At 47.5% G+C, this 18,790-nt stretch overlaps 3 protein-coding genes across 8 annotated transcripts; 1 reads left to right on the top strand and 2 right to left on the bottom strand.

Moving 5' to 3' along the window:
• Window positions 1–206: 206 nt before the first annotated feature.
• LOC100646175 (tubulin beta chain) lies at window positions 207–2,228 on the bottom strand. Its single transcript, XM_003395148.4, has 2 exons — window positions 1,818–2,228; window positions 207–1,619 (listed from the first exon to the last, which is right to left on the bottom strand). Exons 1-2 carry the CDS (start codon window positions 1,872–1,874, stop codon window positions 342–344), a joined length of 1,335 nt encoding a protein of 444 aa, XP_003395196.1. The 5' UTR covers window positions 1,875–2,228; the 3' UTR covers window positions 207–341.
• A 137-nt stretch (window positions 2,229–2,365) lies between these two features.
• LOC100651917 (organic cation transporter 1) lies at window positions 2,366–11,866 on the bottom strand. Of its 5 annotated transcripts, none has more exons than XM_012307834.3 (10): window positions 10,452–11,829; window positions 7,613–8,676; window positions 7,172–7,531; window positions 4,340–4,598; window positions 4,177–4,268; window positions 3,900–4,103; window positions 3,542–3,794; window positions 3,236–3,367; window positions 2,806–3,163; window positions 2,366–2,697 (listed from the first exon to the last, which is right to left on the bottom strand). In XM_012307834.3, the coding sequence occupies exons 2-10, from the start codon at window positions 7,736–7,738 to the stop codon at window positions 2,400–2,402; spliced, it is 2,082 nt and encodes a 693-aa protein (XP_012163224.1). In that variant the 5' UTR covers window positions 7,739–8,676; window positions 10,452–11,829; the 3' UTR covers window positions 2,366–2,399. The 5 variants fall into 5 exon arrangements, with proteins under 5 accessions (XP_012163224.1, XP_003395159.1, XP_048261178.1 ...); XM_003395111.4 differs by having other exon boundaries at window positions 2,806–3,160; window positions 10,452–11,821; XM_048405221.1 differs by having other exon boundaries at window positions 2,366–3,163; window positions 10,452–11,866.
• Window positions 11,867–11,974: 108 nt separating this feature from the next.
• LOC100648707 (vacuolar protein sorting-associated protein 28 homolog) lies at window positions 11,975–16,040 on the top strand. Of its 2 annotated transcripts, XM_003395169.4 has the most exons (5): window positions 11,975–12,402; window positions 12,493–13,504; window positions 13,601–13,863; window positions 15,037–15,263; window positions 15,339–16,040. In XM_003395169.4, the coding sequence occupies exons 1-5, from the start codon at window positions 12,102–12,104 to the stop codon at window positions 15,759–15,761; spliced, it is 2,226 nt and encodes a 741-aa protein (XP_003395217.4). In that variant the 5' UTR covers window positions 11,975–12,101; the 3' UTR covers window positions 15,762–16,040. The 2 variants fall into 2 exon arrangements, with proteins under 2 accessions (XP_003395217.4, XP_020718474.1); XM_020862815.2 differs by lacking the exons at window positions 11,975–12,402; window positions 12,493–13,504; window positions 13,601–13,863 and adding an exon at window positions 14,199–14,729.
• Window positions 16,041–18,790: the final 2,750 nt, after the last annotated feature.

Raw genomic sequence — 18,790 nt, 5'->3', positions numbered from 1 at the left:
ACAAAATATGTATACGCGTGTATTCGTGTATATGCTGTATGTGTGGGTGTACGTGTACGTATTTATATAATATTATAAGGGTATCATGCGAGCATTTCTGGTGGCATGTGTGTGTACATATACATAGGTAAAAATTCATCGAAAATAAGAAACGTAAAAAGGTTAATGTACAAATGAAAAATCAGCTGATCGAAAAATACGGTACAAAGGTAAGAAACTGGGTATTTCGCGGTGGTGGCGTTCGATCGAACGAACGGATGGATCGACGAGAAATTTGCGCAGCGGCTTCGATCGGCTGGCTTCCGAAAGGTATAGAAAGGTGTCGTCTTGTTTTTCGTTGCTCATTTCTCGGTCTCTTCCTCCTCGTCGAACTCTCCGTCGTCCTCCACGGTGGCTTCCTGGTATTGCTGATACTCCGAAACCAGATCGTTCATGTTCGACTCGGCTTCGGTGAATTCCATCTCGTCCATACCCTCGCCGGTGTACCAATGAAGGAAAGCTTTTCTCCTGAACATAGCGGTAAATTGTTCGGAGATTCTCTTGAACAGCTCCTGGATAGCAGTCGAGTTGCCGATGAAGGTGGCGGACATCTTTAAGCCGCGAGGCGGGATGTCGCAAACGGCCGTTTTCACATTGTTCGGGATCCATTCGACGAAGTAAAAGCTGTTCTTGTTTTGGATGTTGAGCATTTGCTCGTCGACCTCCTTCATCGACATTCTACCGCGGAACACCGCAGCCACCGTTAGATATCGTCCGTGTCTGGGATCGCAGGCGGCCATCATATTCTTCGCGTCGAACATTTGTTGAGTGAGTTCCGGGACCGTCAACGCTCTGTACTGCTGGCTTCCTCTAGAGGTGAGCGGCGCAAAGCCAGGCATGAAAAAATGCAGACGCGGAAACGGAACCATGTTGACCGCCAACTTCCGCAGATCGGCGTTCAGTTGTCCGGGGAATCTGAGACAAGTGGTTACTCCCGACATCGTCGCCGAAACCAGATGGTTCAAGTCCCCGTACGTCGGGGTAGATAACTTGAGCGTGCGGAAACAGATGTCGTAGAGCGCTTCGTTGTCGATGCAGTAAGCTTGGTCGGTGTTCTCGACCAGTTGATGGACCGAAAGGGTGGCGTTATACGGCTCGACCACGGTATCGGATACCTTCGGCGATGGTACCACCGAGAACGTGGTCATTATCCTGTCGGGATATTCTTCGCGGATCTTGGAGATCAAAAGTGTGCCCATACCGGAACCGGTACCACCGCCCAACGAATGAGTCAGTTGGAAACCCTGCAAGCAGTCGCAACTCTCCGCTTCCTTTCTCACCACGTCGAGCACCGAGTCCACCAGTTCCGCGCCCTCCGTGTAATGTCCTTTCGCCCAATTGTTGCCCGCTCCGGACTGACCGAACACGAAATTGTCCGGTCGAAAGATGTGTCCGAACGGGCCCGACCGCACCGAGTCCATCGTACCGGGTTCCAAATCGACAAGAATCGCGCGCGGTACGTACTTCCCACCGGACGCTTCGTTGTAGTACACGTTGATCCTTTCCAACTGCAGGTCCGAGTCTCCGTGATAGATGCCGCTCGGATCGATGCCATGCTCGTCAGAGATCACCTCCCAGAACTGATATTCGCAAAAGCGTTATCGAGTGCAAAAGCTGAAAGTCGAACGCGAACGCGGGCGCGAACGCGAAAGGTTAGTCGGTAGCTATTTTCACGATAGGGAGTTCGATCCTGATATACCGTACGTCTTTCCCCGAAACCCGAAAGAAAACCCGAGATTCGTTTGACTATTCGCAAGTTTCGCGAGTATGACACTAACCTTGGCACCGATTTGGTTGCCACATTGTCCAGCTTGAATGTGCACGATTTCCCTCATCTCTGTATCGCGAGGAACACGGCGGAAGAAAGGAAAAACGTCGCCGAAATTTCAACAACGGCCAGATCGAAATTGCCGGAACATCCACGGAGGTGATGACGGTGACGGCGGCGACGGCGGTGGCGGTGGTGGTGGTCCGTGATCGGTAGAACGTCCAAAGACGCGGCACAGATCCGTGACTCCTCCTCGACTCGACGATGGCCTTGTTGCTAGCACGTCCAACGCATTTCGCGCAAACAGAAACAGACGAACGTTTGTTTCTCCTTGGCGACGCGGAATCGCGTCTAATCGCGATCCTATTCGCCATCAATTTTCATTTCTCAGTGGCACGTCGCAACAATCGTCAGAGTCGATCTCGTAACGACCAATGGAATTCACAGAAAAACGGCGAATGGAACGGAGACGAGTAAACAGTATCTGAAATACCGACGGACAGGCGCGCGCATATCTATCTATCCATCTATCGTAGATACGCGACTGATCGTATCTACTAGATGCGCGTGGCTTGTTCTGCCACTGTTCGATTCACTGCGTTCGTCTATGTTCCACGACGATGATCAGTGAATCGTCGACGCGTTTGTCAACGGGCAACGCGAACTCCTTTCCCGTATCCTGTTCGGTTGCGCTCGCGCGTTCAACGGACGGCGAATTCTCGGCTTCCAGGTGGGTCGTGGCAGGCGTCGTCGCTGCTTCCGCTGCTGCTGACGCCGCTGGCTCCTCTTGCAACGAAGCGGACGGCGACGAACGATTTCCCGGTCGACCGTTCACCAGGAATCTCAGTGGCACGGACTCCGACTTGTTGTTCGAGTCTGCGTTCTCCTTCCTGAAAAACGCATCATCGTCGTTCTCACGCGGAAACAGCGATCGCGAGGACAAAGACAAAGACGACGGCGACGACGACGACGAGGACGACAACGACGACGATACTGACTTTGGTAAGGTGGGGCAGGACCAGAGCTTGAAGTCGGCTCCGAACAGCTCGCCCTCCTCGATCGTTTGCGGCAGGTGAATATTCAGGGTTTCCGGCAGAAAGATGGACGTGAGAGCTCCGGCGACGCTGAGCATGCCCATTATGATCAGCGGCAGAACTCTCGAGTAGACCGCCAGGTGAACGATGTACGGGAAAGCGAGCAGCCCGATGCCGGCGATGAACGAGGCGATCCCCATCGCTTGCGATCTCAACACCGTCGGCAACAGCTCGCCGACGAACACGTAGAAGACCGCGAACGACGCGGCGATACCGAACTTGCCGAGCATTGCCAGAGATACAGTCACCCATATGGCGTCTGCTGCGACACACGCGCGACACGTGTAAATAGATCGGTAAAATGGACAAACTCGAGGGACAGTGTCTCGCATACCTTCGGGAACGAACATGCAGGAGACGCAAGCGAGTCCGCCTAGAAGCATCGTCAGGCACAATACCCATCGCCTGCCCAGCCGGTCCATAGCGTACCACGTTATCACGTACGACGGTATCTCCACGAGTCCACCTGCAACAACGCTCGCCGATAACCATCGAAAAGCTAGAGTTCCACGTGCGCGCGTACTCCGTGTTGTATCTGCGAGTATTCGCGTGTCGCGACGCGCATGCGAAAGTATGTTTACGAGAGACGCTTAGACGCTCGGGCCAAGGCCGCTCGCGGGAAGAAAATATCGTGTTTTACCGATGAAGAAGGCTAGATAATCGGAGACACCGAGATTCGTCGCGTTATACGACAGTCCATTGTAGACGACCGCGTTTGCCACCCAGTCGAACGCCAGGATGAAGAACTTTTTCCTGATGTTCGGGTTCCTGATCAAATCCATTGGCGTAGCTGCCGGCGGTGGCGATCGAACCTCGGTCTCCGGGTTCGGTTCCGGGTTCTCCCCCGAATTCGTCCCGTTGCAGGACACCCCTTGCCTTCGCAGAATCTCCATCTGAAATCGCCCGCTTCTTCTTTCTTTTCTGTCTACGTCTCGCGCGACTCGTATACTCGTATACTCGTCGAACTTGGAAAACCTAATCGCCGTGCCGTTCGTTACCTCCATTTTTCTAAGAAAGTTGTTCGGCACCGTTCTACCGTTGATCTTCGCCATTCGTTGCACGATCACCTCCGCCTCGTCTATCCTGTTCTTGCTGAGAAGCCATCGCGGTGACTCCGGAATGATCCAGTAGTAGCTGAAGAGAAGAACGAACGGAACCGAGGTGGCCAGTGACAGGGTGAACCAATGCCTGAGCAAGTAGCCCTGCAAAATGGAAAGAAGCTAACGTATACGGTAAAGCCGCGATGCAGCTGAAGGATGGAACGATACGCGTTACCAGCACGGCTAGAAGAGACATCGCCGACGCGAAGAACATGCTAATGACCATTCCGGCGAACGTTCTGTACCTCGGGCCCATCAACTCCAGAGCTGAAAGCAAAATGTCGGAAAACGGAACGATCGGAGAACGCTGCAGAGCGAGAAGCCACGATATAACGTACCTAGTATAAAGGGTATCTGATAAATGGCTGGGAAGGAGAGGCCGTTCACGGTCCTCAACGCCGTATAGATGATGTAGTTGGGGCTGAAACTGGTGGCGATCGAGAATATCACCTCGAGGAAGAGTATAACGAAGAGCGCCGTTCTTCTACCCCATTTGTCCGCGATCCAGCCAAACACCACGTTGCCAAACAGACTGCCGACGTAGAAGAAGGTCGTAGATGTGGAAGGCCACCAGCTGTTGTCGCATACCAAGTCTAGCTATGTGGATGCAGTCAGCGATTGAAACGCTACGCCCTTGGCGAAAATCTGGTCTTCGCGAGTTTCTTCGGATCGCCCGTTATCGTCGCATCGTCGGGCTTGTCCGGTAGCGGGAACCCCGAACACGGGGTAAAAGTTGCCGTTACGATCGCGAGTACGTATCGCGAATTTTCGCCGATCTTGACAGATTCGCGATCGATGAAGCGCGCGCCGCTCGTTTGAGATAGATCGCTCGATAAAGAGAGAAGGGGCAAGGAAGAGGGAGGGAGACAAAGCCAAAGAGATTGCGTTCACGTACTCGAACGCGATGCGATTGCGTTAAGCGTCTCGATCGCTCAACCATATGTATTCTTAGCGCGTAACGCGGCGAGGCGCGGATACTTGCGTTTCGATCGCTGCGGCCGAATTCGCGTTTCTGTCGGCGCGTTGGCCAATAACGGCGCCGCGGCGTGCAAAGAGAATCGGCGGCGATCCGCGTGCGACAAAGGAACGACACGACGATGTAAACACGTCCGAGCAAACGAAATCATCGACATCGAGCGGCGATGAGGCTCGGCAAATAAATCGCGCCGGTGGTCGTTAATAGGTTTAACACGAACTTTGATTTACGCAAATTGCCACTCACGGACTTTTGATGTCTGCGTGAAACGCAAAAGGTAAATTGCATGGAAATGCGGGAGCGCTCACGATACGACGGCATCGAGTTATTGTCAAGGGCAGTACACGCACCCGTAGGACGTTAACGACGAGCGAGCGCGCGTTTTATCACCCTGACACACTTCGAAAACGATACGTGAGCGACTCGCGTCGCTCGTTTTCCATTCTCCTGCGTTCGCTCGCGCGATCTAATCGAGACGAAAGTCTCGGTCTTTCGACTCTCTCGGCTCGGGAACCCGCGGCTTCACCGTCGCTTCCATCGAGCTCGGTTCGCCACGCGGGGACACGGCGATGCTGAATTTTCGGCGTACGTGCGCGCGCTTCGATCTTGCACGGGGCACCGTTCACCCGATAGAAAGGGTCATCGCGTCACAAAGTTGCACAGGCGGAACGGAAGGATAGGATTTGCCTCGATCGCTCTCTGTGCGTCATACGTCTGCGTAAATCCGGAGCGTGTAAATACGCACGGCACGCACACCCTCCGCGTTGATATACTCGTGTCGGAGCGACACGCATGGAACGGGCGGCACGCGGGGAACGAGGGTCTCGAGTAGGCCACGAACCAGAGCAAGGAAAGGAAGGGGAAGGGAATGGGAAACGGGAAGAGATCGGATGGGAAAAAGAGGGAAAGAGCGACGCGTGCAAGCCGATTTCTTTTCCGTCGATTTCCAAGCTTCGAAAACGTCACGTCGACACATCGAAGGCCACCGAACTCGCGATCCAAGTCGCGAGACGCGGCCACCGTTCGCAGCAGCGATAGCGAGGCGACCCAGTCCGGACCGGAAGTGACGCGCGGAGGTTGACAGGGCAACCGAATTCGATCGTTTCGATCGTTGTTTACGTCACGAGACGAAAAACGCGGACGCCGACGCTCTCGCTCTATCTGTCTCTCCCTCTCGTCGCCCCTCCGATACCCTCGGCAGGAGCGGTGTCGGCAGTTCGTACGAGGCATTTGATGCGACAGATCGCATGACCGGATGCGGGGGTAGGTAAATTGGTCGGCAATTGACGATGTCACCGGAGAGTCCGCAAGCTATCGGTCGGTTGCTCGGACCGCTCCTTCTCGGTGCCCGACTCACCTGGCGGCGTGGATCGTCTTCGACGCTCGTCGCGGCTGCGATAAACTCGCGTCGTCGACGGAGCGTCGTTTCGAGAGACAGAGAGAAAGAGAAAGAGAGAGAGAGAGAGAGAGGGAGAGAGAGAGAGAGAGCCGAGAACCTAGCACCTAGATCCTCGACCCCGTGTGTGTATTACGATCTCGTTACGCGCCGCGACCAGCACGGTTCACCAGCGTTGTCTAATTGCGACAATTTAATAACGCGTTAATGGACCGCTCGCGAACGAGACCACCGCGTGACGAGGCCGCGCGCGACCTCTCTGGCCTCTCTCCTCGTCGCTTTGAGAAACGCGACGCGCAACTTCCATCGAACGCGTGTATTCGTGTTTCCGGCTACCACGCACCTCGATCACGAGCGCGCACACACCGGCAGCTGTTCACGATTTCCGACCAATGAAAGAGCGGGCGGAAATCGAACGGTCGATTCCGGCCCTCGAGCTTTCACGGAAAAGGAAATTACCGAGCGGAAAGAGGAGGTTAACGGGGACCGATCGGGGCCGCGGCGGCAACCGGCCGATGACGAGGAACCGAGCACGCGCGCACGCGGTTCCACGAACGGGACCGGCCGAGCTTAACTCGAGCCGCGTTGAGATCCGTCGCGGGAGAACTACGACACAAAGGCCAAGGCGAATTGCCCCGCGAAACGCGAAACTCGACACTCGGCACTCGGCTCGTGCCACGAGCCGCGCGAAATTCCTCGAGATGTCGATTAACGCGTAGGAGAATTATGTAAACGACGTCGAGTGGCGTCGAGTTTCGCGATCGGCGAACAGCGAAAAAGAGCAAAAGTCGAGTTTACCTCGGTGACAAGAGTGCTGTCGTAGTCTCGAGTATCGTAGATCCATCCGTGTCGACACTTGGTCACGGGCCAGTCAGGGTTACCGACCGGTGGCGGTGGCAACCTAGTCCTCGACCTCACCGGCACCTCACCCTCTTCCTTCGTTGCGTTCTCGAGGACCGCGTGCTCCAACCACGATTCCAGTATCGCCGTGTAGTTTACGTCGTACATTTTGCACTTGGAGTACTTCTTCACTTTGCCCTCCGACTTCTCTACGTACGGTAGCGAGAGCGCTTTTCTCTCCTCCAACGTCATCAGGTCCGACAGATTCTCCAACTCCGGAATTCTGCACCAATGCTCCGGAGACGCGCTCACGAACACCTGTGTCGGACGAAATACGGTTTAAAGATGCGAAAGCTGATCGAATGGGAAAATCTAGCGCTTCGATCGACGGCGACTCACTTGCGAAAACGCGAGGAAAGCCGCGGGAAGAGTGGCCGATATGCAAAGAAGATAGTACATGATATTCTGATATTTGCCCTTCTCGCCCACGTGCACCAACACCTCGTCGAAGTCGATCGAGCTCATGTTTCCGCTGCTGTCGCTTCACCACCGCGTTTTACGAACAACCGCGACCACACTTTCCTTACGTCGACGATCCTTGGCGATTCGACGGTAACGCGACGACGACGACGACGACGACGACGACGACGATGATATCGGTTCGAATCACGCGGCATGACCGCCGCCGCGCGTCTTCGAGGGCATGCAGCAGCGGACGACCATCGGCACGCACCACCACCGTGTTCCTCTCCTCGGAATCGCGCTTCTCCGAAACGTTTTCGCTCACCGAAAGTCCCTGCTATAGAACCACCGGATTCCTCTTGTTTCCTCACCGATAGCGTCGCTTCTCCAACGATCATTCGACCGCGATCGACCGACGACGCGTCGAGTCGCGCATCGCAATCGCGCGCTCAATCTACGCGATCTACGAGAACGCGCGATAAATAATCGGCCGGAACGTGTCGCGATATCTCTGACTGGACGAGGTCGACCACGATCTACGTTCGACGATTCTATGTCCCGCTACGAAGGTAACGCGGCGCTTCCACCACGGAACGCTTCTGCTGCTTCGAATTCGGAATCGCGTAAAGCGCGGCGAACGCACGTCTTCGCGCGTTCTTATATGCCGCGAGCATAGCGCCGGCCGCGTTCAGCCATTGCCGGAGAACACCTCCTCTCTTCCAATCCTCCCGAGCATCGTCTTCGACGGCGTCCCTCCGCCTCTCCGCCGCCGCGCCGCCGCCGCTACCGCCGCCGCACCGATACACCGCTTTACCGTCGTCTTTACTCAACGCCGATCTTCGCCGACCCTACAGTTAAGCGCAATTTTTCCGTGCACCACCATGCGCGCCGATTCTTCCAATCGCGCGCTCCGACTCCTTTCTACGCTTCCTTCGGCTCCGCGGTCCTCTTCCTCCGTTTGTCTTCTCGTATTCGTCTCCTCCGCCCTTTGGATCTTCTACCTGCCACGCGATATCCACTCAAATCATAGCTTCGTGACTCGTCATAGTTTCTGCGTATTCGGCCTAACCGAGAGACATGAAAATCGCGAAAGACGGAGAAAGAGGGCAAGCAGGGTTGACGACGCTATTTCGCGGCCTTTCTTTTCTCAACGATCTCGTGGACGAACGTTCGGGGTTACCAGCGCGCACGGTGTCGATGTCGCAACGAGAACGGAATGCGAACCTCGTTTTCTCGTCGGTGAACGAACGTGTGCGCGCCGTTACGACCAACGAAGCGTCGTGATTCGACTAAACGTATCGTAAACCGCGAGGAAACGGCGGAAACTAACCGAGACGAGAACGTCTCGACAATTTGTCCGTCCACGCGACCACGGTTCAGTCGGTTGGCTGGCCGGCCGGAAAGGTCGCAGAAGCGAGAGACGCGTCTTCGCTTCTGACCACGCTCGCGTCCTTACTCTCGTCTCGTCGTTTCCTCTCGTTTACTCTCGTTTCGAGTTTGTCCAACGCGTCTTCGTTCTTATCGTCTAAAGGAAACGCGACGACCGCGACGACATCGTCCATCGTTAATTGAAATCGTCACGACATCCGCCACGACGACGAGACAGCCGTTTCCGATTCCAGTCGGTCTTCCAAACCGAACCATCCGAAGCCTATCTCCTCGATGATACCTGTTCGCGTATCTCGAATGTCCGCGATCCATTTTGGATCCGGATTCATCTCCACGTGACGCACGCGGCCGCATCCTCGAGCCTCTCGTTGCTCTCTGCAATTGCGAGTGACGTCACAAACGCAAACAACGTCATCCCGCTTCGCACGCCGTCTCGTACCCGCTCGTGCTCGCTTCCTCTTATTCGGGCCAACGCGCGACCAACCTTATCGTTCGTGTTTCTCTCCCCTTTCCCCGTTTGCCGTTCGCATTCCACGCTTTTCGTCTTTCGTCCTTCGTCTTTCACCTTAAAGCTCTTTCGTTCTAGCTGTAATTTCATCCAGGCTCTATAGGATCGACATCGATCCGATATACATTTTAATCTCAGACAAAAATCAAATTTTTCTCTCTTACGATTTTCGTTTCGCCTAATCGTTTCGTTACGCAACGCGATAACGCGAAGCCGCTCGTTTCCCGTCTCGCGCGCCTCTTATTTTCCGCGTTTCGACCGCATCAACCCGCTTTTCCTTGTCCCGTTTGTCGATCCGCGTTTCCTATTTCTCCATTCCATTCTCCTTGTCTTTCCAAAGAATTTTCTATAGATCAATGACGACAATCGGCAGCTTATTCTTCGCCGTAAACAGTTTGTTTTTACGACGATCGACCACGATAATCCCACGAAAATGCCAAGATAACGCACCGACGTAATGTTATATGGCTGCACGGCTTTTGCTTTTGCTACCGGATAGTTAAACAACTCGATTTATGGCAGCGTTGGCAGCTCTCGTCAAAATTTTTCCATCCCATTACCCAGACATCGCGTGCTCTTTTTCATCTCGAACGCGCTCGTGCTTTTGCGAGTGAAGCCGCGCGACCATCGGTCTATCGTATCGCTGCCGCTTCCGATTTCTCTTTCAACCGTTCGCGTCCGCGCGATAAAATTTTTAAATCGCTCTCGACCGATATTCATCCGTTTGCCTGCCAGCAACTCGCCCCGCCTAGCCCCCTAGTTTCGCTACGCGTCGCGTCGCGTCTCGTTTCGTTTCAAGCTTTTTCTCACCTTCTTTTGCGATTTTCGTCTCGTTTTGATACGCTCTAGCGCGAGAAATTCTCCTACTGAAAATCTTACCGATCGAAGCAGACAATCTTTCAGAGAAGATCCTTTCAAGATTCGTTCGATGTCACTGATCCGACGAATCGACGAGAAATACCTGCGTAACGTCGTTATTTACATCGCGAAACCAGCTTCCGAGCACCCGCGTGCAAATTTCTATACGATTCGAACGAGAAAACTTACTAGACGATTTGATCACTACACACGATTCATCGTTCACGAGTCTGTTCATCCACGATATATCGATTCACTATCTTCGATTCTTACGATCGCGTTCGATGAGTATCGATTCGATTCAGTTGCTTTTTTCCAAACGAGATCCTGCTTCGAATACGCGATGCTTCGTATATCGTCGTTCATTCTTGGATTTCCACGTTCGCGCGTCTCTTTGGTCACCTTTAACCCCCGCCTAGTGCGTCCACACGCTTCTTCTTATCCAAACTTCTTTCGTGACCACGCTGTTTCCCGCGTATCTTCCTTTTCTTTTCCCCCCTTTAACACTTTCGCTTCCTCTCGCGCCCTCTCTCACCCTCACTCTTTCTTTCCTTTCCTCTCCTCCCCACCCTTTGTAGTTTGTTCGCTCTCCCTCGACACAGGATAGTCCGACTACGGCGGTAGCTACCACTAGAAGGAGCAAGTAGCCTCCATCGCGAACTGAAACTGAAGCAATCGTGGATACAAGGGGTCCGTCCACGGTATCCCATCCTCCTATCTATCGTTTCGAACGTCCCCCTTGGACCCTCTCTCGTACTGTCACTCCGTCTCCGTCCCCCTTGTTCCACGCTTCTTGATCCTCTCTCGGTCTCTCTCGCGTAAACCGTCCTATGCGCTTCCCTCCACGATCCTCCGGGACTCTCCCTTGCCCTCCTCTTCGCCTCGATCGCCACTGTCCTATCGCACTACACGCTCGACTACTATCTCGACTATTAATATAAAAGAGGGTTCCTCGACACTCGCCGCCCGGTAATTGTACGGCGTGTACCACAACCGGACCTCTATCGCTCACTCGAATTTACGCGTACACTCGCGCTAATTCTTTCCTCCTCCTCCTCTTACTCCTCTACTTCTTTCTATGTACTTACACCACTCACGCATACACCCCTTTACGCAACCCCATCTTCTTCCTTCGTATTCATCGAGGTACATCCAAGTACCAATCACGTCGATCGCTTCGAGACCGCTTCGCTTTTGCCTTCTCTTCTACATGAATCGAAGCTCAAAACGTCTATCTCTTCGATCGATTCTAATCTCAACAGTCTCGATCGATCTCGTTCGATTTCGGCATAAAGTTGCGAAATAAAGTGACGTACAACGCGTTAAAGATACGTTTTATGCATTTTTTATATGTTTAGATCGTACTCGATCGCACGTTTTCTTTTCCCTTCTGTAGAGAAATTAAAAAAACATGTATTATGCATGTGCTATAAAACAACTGCGCGAAACATGTTCGTTTAAGTAAATTCAATGGGGCACAAGATGTCCCGCGCCCTATACGATTCACATCGAGACGCGTTTCCATGGTAATGCAACATGGAGGATAGAAACACAGGCATATTGCGTGTTCCTCTAAAATATGTCAAGTATGTTAGGTTGAAAGTCAAAGCGGGGTTTTTGCATTTCTGTATTTTTTAATTTTATCAAAATGTGGTAAACGGTAATACGAAAATGCATAAGGGCGGTGAAATTTTTAGTCACAAAGCGAAAAAACCAAATCACGTAAGAAGACTGAGCTTTGGCCAAACGAGTCTAACCTCAGACGTGGTTAACCAATTTCAAGATAGTGCGTTGTTAATTGATAAAAACCTAACAGATATACCATGTACGAAAAGGGGCGAATTTGCTTCCATACAGGATGAAACTTGCATCGATTATACTTTGCCTACGAAGGGAAAATCGTACTGGTCACCCGTTTTGGGTACATCTGTCTCCTCGAGAACCGTCTCTACGAGAACTTCGCCGATTTTAGGTAAGCCGTTGGTAAATAAACAGGATTAAGAAAAAATTGTGATTGTGAAAGCTTGATTAATAAAAAAATCTTCTTTCTTTTCTGTCGAAGGTAGTAGAAAGCGTATGAAGCTGGTCAATACTAACAGAAAAGAAAATATCAGAAGAAATTTATTTGAACCTCTGTCTAACACAGTTCCTCTCAATACTTCTCCGATACTTGTAGGAAACTCTCACAAAAGAAACAGAAGAAAAAAATCACAACGCAAAGTCCTAGATCATATTGAAAATATACAAATAGAAAGTAACGCAAGATCTCCTGTAATTTGTACCAAAGTATATAATATACCAAAGGAAGTTGTATCTCCTATTTTGGGTAGCCGTTCTTATTGTTATAAGCGCAAGCAAAGGAAGCCAAAGAAGGAACACGATAAAGTAACAGATAACTGTGTAAGCTCTAATGTAAATACCACTGATACTTATAGCTTGGTCGATAAAGATAGTTTGAAGGAAGAAAGCAAATGGGAAATGTTATGCAGCCAAAAGCTATGTGCATCAATGATAGAGTTAGAAAATTGTTTTAAAGACGATAACTTAAATGTACTCTTGTGTAAAGATTCAAACATTTCGGAAGACTCTGTAGTATCGGATTCATCGACGATTAAAACAAAGTTAAATATCGAGGATAGTCCCAAGGATGGGGAAGATATCCTGAAAATTGAAACTGAATCTAGTTCTGAAGACTATGATGGCAGAAAAGACGGTGCATATATAAGCAACGATTCCGACAAAGATTCTAGCGTTTGTGATTATATAGAAGACACGGATACACAACATGTAGGTTCATTTTGTAAAGTTGCGTCATTACACTCGCAAACATCCGATACAGATTCGGATGACACGTTCTATTCGAAAGCGGAATTATGTCCGGACCCGCTTTCCAATGTACGATGCTCTTCTCAGAACATTTCTCAAACTTTGACGCAAGTTACAGATACCAAATCAGCGAGCAAAACTGAAATTATCATTAACACGAAAACATCACCATATGAAACGCATACAGATTCGTCTACATTGAAATTAACTATTTTAGACTCTGGGAAAAAAAGGAGAAAACCAAAAAGGTAATTTTAAATGAATATTTGTTGTTATTTATGATTATAAATATAACAGCGTTATTTATGATTATAATTTCGTTGCTTTTTCATTTTACGTTATAGGGGTAGTTTGATGGAGAAACTGCAGTCAATGATTAATAGACAAATATCGTTTGTACGTATATGGAGACATCGACTAAAACAAGGGATGAAACAGAATCTTTCTATACCATGCGTTACCGTTTCTGTACAAACATGTATAACGCGTTTTAATAGGCAATTTTTGAAGGGAATTGTGATCGAGGATCCATTCAATTTATTATCGAACGGGGAAAGAAGTAACTCCGTCAAATTTATAAATATTATGACAATTCCCGATGTAGTAGGTAGAATTGAAATGAAATTCGAATGCCTAGTACAAATTTTTCCTCCGTGGGAAACTTTAGACGACAAAGAATCAACGTTGAATGTGACCTACATACGTGTTGTATCTGACTGCCAGAAAAACGATCAACTGTATAAAGAAAACTTGAATCAGTCTAGAACATTGTTTATTAAAGATTTTCATTGTCGGTGTATCGATGAAAACAGAATGTTTTCGACTTGCAAAAATCGTTTTAACAAACCAAACATTATTGAAAAACTATTTATCGATTGAACATTACTGATAGGGATAAAAATTCAACGGTACATTCTTCGACCAAACGTTCTACTGTTTAGAAAGTATTTTTTATTTACTCTTGTTATTTATCTATGTACATTATACACGATGTGGCGTTTGTTAATACTGTTATTATTGTTATTTTTTCATAATTGGCTTGTTAATCTTTATTAATGGGGTTATGAAGAATTGTCCGTTGATCTAGAAGAAATGATATGTTAACTTCGCAATATAGGCTATTTTTGTACAGTCTGTTATCTATCGTAAATTTGCTCTAGTAAATCATTCGTTAAACGAAACTGACATCTCTGTTTACTTTGCATTTATATGTATTTACGTTACCCTGTATCGTGCTCGACGCATAATGCATATTACACACATACAGAATGCAGATACGTGCATACGAGAAGAGTAGAATTGATCTTTTTAAAACGAAAATCGTCCGATAGATGGCTGGTTTTTCTGGCGCAGGACGCCTTCCGTAGTATCGTTAGAACTTCTTCTTTTTCACGCGTGCAGTTTTAATATAATTTTGACAGTTTTCTTAGCTTTATGCAATCGAGAGGATCATAAAGGGAAAATATCTAAGACGTAAGTATTTACGCCACCAATATTTCATCCTACGCCTTTATAGTTTCTTATCACCCTGTTGTTTGACGTTTTACTTGACGTTTCTTTTTTATATATATATATATACATATATATATATATGTAATTATAGATTTCATTGCAATGCAATCGTTTACTTAATACCCGCTGTACACCTTTGTTGTACCTTATCTTATTTTCCCATAACCCTTTCCTAATGATTACTTACTGTAGACTAATTCAGCTAATTTAACCTAACTTAACCTAACAAAATTTGGTGTTTATGATAACGTGTGTTACTTTGCCGCAGGAATAAAAATGTCTGTAGCTCAAGATCGACCAGAACTTTACGAAGAAGTGAAGCTTTACAAGAATGCTCGGGAAAGAGAAAAGCACGATAATCAAGCTGACTTGTATGCGGTTGTCAACACGTTGCAGCATTTGGAGAAAGCTTATATCAGAGATTGTGTAACTCCAAAGGAGTATACAGCTGCTTGTAGCAAATTATTGGTGCAATACAGAGCGGCATTCAAACAGGTACCAGAATTTTGTAAAAAATTTGTCAGCGTTAACTATTACGTAGTTGTAAATTCTTGTTGTTTATTCGTTCAGGTACAAAGCGATCAATTTCCCACTATAGACGCGTTTGCCAGAGCATTTCGATTAGATTGTCCAGCTGCGCTGGAGAGAATCAAGGAAGACAGACCGATAACCATAAAGGATGACAAAGGAAATACATCTAAATGCATCGCAGACATTGTTTCTTTATTTATAACGTTAATGGATAAGTTGCGATTGGAAATCAAAGCTATGGATCAATTACATCCAGATTTAAGAGATTTAGTGGACACAATGAATCGGCTGAGCATATTACCGAGCGATTTCGATGGCAAAGAAAAAGTGGCGGAATGGTTGCAAACTCTTAGCAATATGTCCGCTTCTGACGAGTTGTCCGACACTCAAGTCAGGCAATTGATCTTCGACTTGGAAACATCTTACAATGCTTTCAACAAAATTCTTCACAATTCTTCGTAATATCGGTAGCTTATTTCGCACCGTATCGAAACATACGTCTATAGAATGCTCGTATCCTCAATCGCTGCGCGATGGTTCTTTGAATGTTTCGTTTCACGTCGTTCTTTCAGACCATTACAAAACTGTGCGCAAATGTATCTATTTTCTACGCGATTTTTTCTTACGATAAGATATGTACGGGATAATATAACGACGACTGTAACATATAAAACAATGTACATATACATGCTATCAATTGAAAAAATATAACTAATCGTAGGTGCTTGTTATTATGTTGGATATCACGTATTTTATTTATATCCTGTTTCTCCAAGTACATCTGTTTCAGGGAGAATTCGCTGGCGGTTCTGTGTAGGTCTGAGAAAATAAATCTATTGTATCTGAAACACGCATTGCATTTATCAAGCAGAATCTCTGCTCTTCTGTTGCTGTGTTAAAAGAATAGTGAGAATAAGTAGTCGATATGCGATAAGATGAGCAAATTTTCTTCCCACCAATCGCACGATAAAGACTCGTAAACGAGGCGGAACAGGAACAAGTTTCCAACGATCGAACGCACCTCGAAATTGGCGACATTTGCCAGTTATCGTGCAAATTTACGAGTTTCAAACTCCCCTTTGATTCGCCCTCATTTTACATTCATTTTCCGTTTCCGTTCTATTCCGTTCGCCTTGCGATAAGTTTTTTTTAAATTTAAAATAATAATAATACTTATTTGTAATTAACGAAAAAAAGTATCCTTCTGTGCGTATATGAGAACATATGGTTACATATTACAGAGTACTCCAGAAGACGAATTTAGGATAAAAAGTAGCAATACTATATAACATAAGATAAGTGAAAAAAGCAGAAAAAGGAAATAATAAATTGGTATATACAAATGATGATTAATAATTGCAAACCGCATTGCAGCTGATAGTTTGAAGAAAAGATTTACAGAAAAAGTCGATAGAATTACAAACCTAGTTAGCAATTATATATAAGTGGTTAAGACAATTCTATTTGCTGTAATTAGTTCGATGGGTTACGAGATTTAAAGAGGATAGGATATTTAGGGAAATGAGTGGGAAGTTTTCTTTCCTTTTCAATCTCTATCCCTCTTTTACTTCTTCACACAGCTGTCCATTTCCCTAGCCATCGATATAAATCATTTTTCTGACTGCGAAATTTAATAAAGAAATAGTATAAAATTCAATCAAACGAATTTTACATGGTTTATCAACGGCACGTCCGATCCATTTCGACAATTTTGAGATTTTTTATTGTGAATGCCTATTCGAAAAACGAAAACAATTTGTGGTGCGTTCTTCTATTCGGTTGCACGAAACTCTATTAAACGAGCTCTATTGGATCTTATTGGACTTTTTTTAGACGAAAATAATTGGCAAAATGAACGCGGCAAGTCGACGTAAGTTTGTTCATATTTGTGAAACAATTTCAGTGACCCATTGATTTGGAACCGCGGGAATTAGGAATGGAAAGTAGGAGTTTAACAAATTTACAAAAATACTTGGACGATTAAAAAATATTATTTTTTTCTAATTACGAATAACTGTTACAAATCGATGAGAGAATTTTTTTTCTTTACCAATAACCATTGTTGATGGTGGAATATTTTTTTGATTATCGAAAACCGAAAGGTTATTTTTTGCTTATCGGTAATGAAACAAAAAATTCTCTTCATTGTTCGGACTGTTTGTATAAATATAAAGGTTGAAATCTATCTGAATAAAAAATATCTTAGTGTTCGAAGTGAAACGATACGGCGTTGGAAGATGCCGTGAAAATCGCAACGAGCGTTTCTTTTCTTTCTCTCGTACGTGTATCGTCGAAGGATTCGACTTTATCCGATAGGTTGAACGCGTCGCGATAATCCGTTTCTTGTCGCACAGACAAATCGTTGGTCGGGCACGATAGGTCGCTGCTAATCCTTGGTCTGATCCGAGATTAAATCGAACGCGAACGTGTCCCCACACTTTCGGTGCGCTTGATTCTTCCATCGATGTTCTTGGGTCAAACGTTCGGAATCGCCTACGGAAATGACACTCCCTCTCCTAAGAATCCTTTCACGCATTTATTCACTAGATTGAATCGATCGATCAAGGGACAAGAAGGAGTATTGTCTCGTTGTAGTAGTTCCTCGTCGCACCGCTCATACAGCGCACTGTATCGATCATCCTCCTGTCTGGAGAGGTTAAACGCGCACGGGTGTTGTTCGAAGCTTTACCTCCCCGAAAGTAATTATGTATGAATCGAACGATTGATTTGGTTAGCTCGAGTATCGGGTGATAGCAGTCCCATGCGAGTTTCCCTGCTTTTATTTCTCGTTTTGACATCCAACTTTTTTTCGTGGACATGTCGAACGAATCAATGAGAGAATCCATTGTACACGGTATAGAGCGTAAAGGCCTGGCGCGTGAATTAGCGGTAACAGACCGTTTCGATTATCGATAATTCAGTGCACGAATAAAAGAGTATCTCGATGCAAACTTGACGCGTATTTCAGTTCCCGACATAGAGGAAAAACGTAGTAGTAGCGATAGTAGTAGTGGTAGTAATAGTAACAGGAGTAAGAGGAATAGGAGGAGGAAAGCGCAACCGGCACGCGTTTCGCTACGGAAGCTGCTACGATTTTTAAAAACAAACGGAGACACAACCTTTGCTTCCTCCCGGCTCGATTTTGCGGTGAAAGACGAAACTCCGCGGTGATTCTTCTACCGTGGCGTTGCGCCACTTTCCTGGCTTCTGGTTTGCTCAGCGGGAGGTAACTCGAGGCCTCTCGCTCTCTCGTCCTCCCTCACCATCTTCGCGACAATTTTCTTTCGTTTCTTCACGGTTGCCGACTAGAAACGTCCGGTCTGCCACCTATCTGGTATCGTTTCGATCAATATCCGATTTTTATCCTTCATATCCATCGGTAAAGTTTATGTCGCATCTCGTTAAAATTTGCTTGCAACTTTCCCAGCCAATAAGAGTAGGTCAAAAAGAATAAGTAGCTCCGTGACATCGATAATTACGTTACCGACGTA

Source organism: Bombus terrestris, chromosome 4 (genome assembly GCF_910591885.1).
Source record: "Bombus terrestris chromosome 4, iyBomTerr1.2, whole genome shotgun sequence".
Classification (NCBI taxonomy): Eukaryota; Metazoa; Arthropoda; class Insecta; order Hymenoptera; family Apidae; genus Bombus; species Bombus terrestris.
Note: the sequence above shows the minus strand (reverse complement) of the source record. Positions and strands in the feature narration are given on the sequence as shown.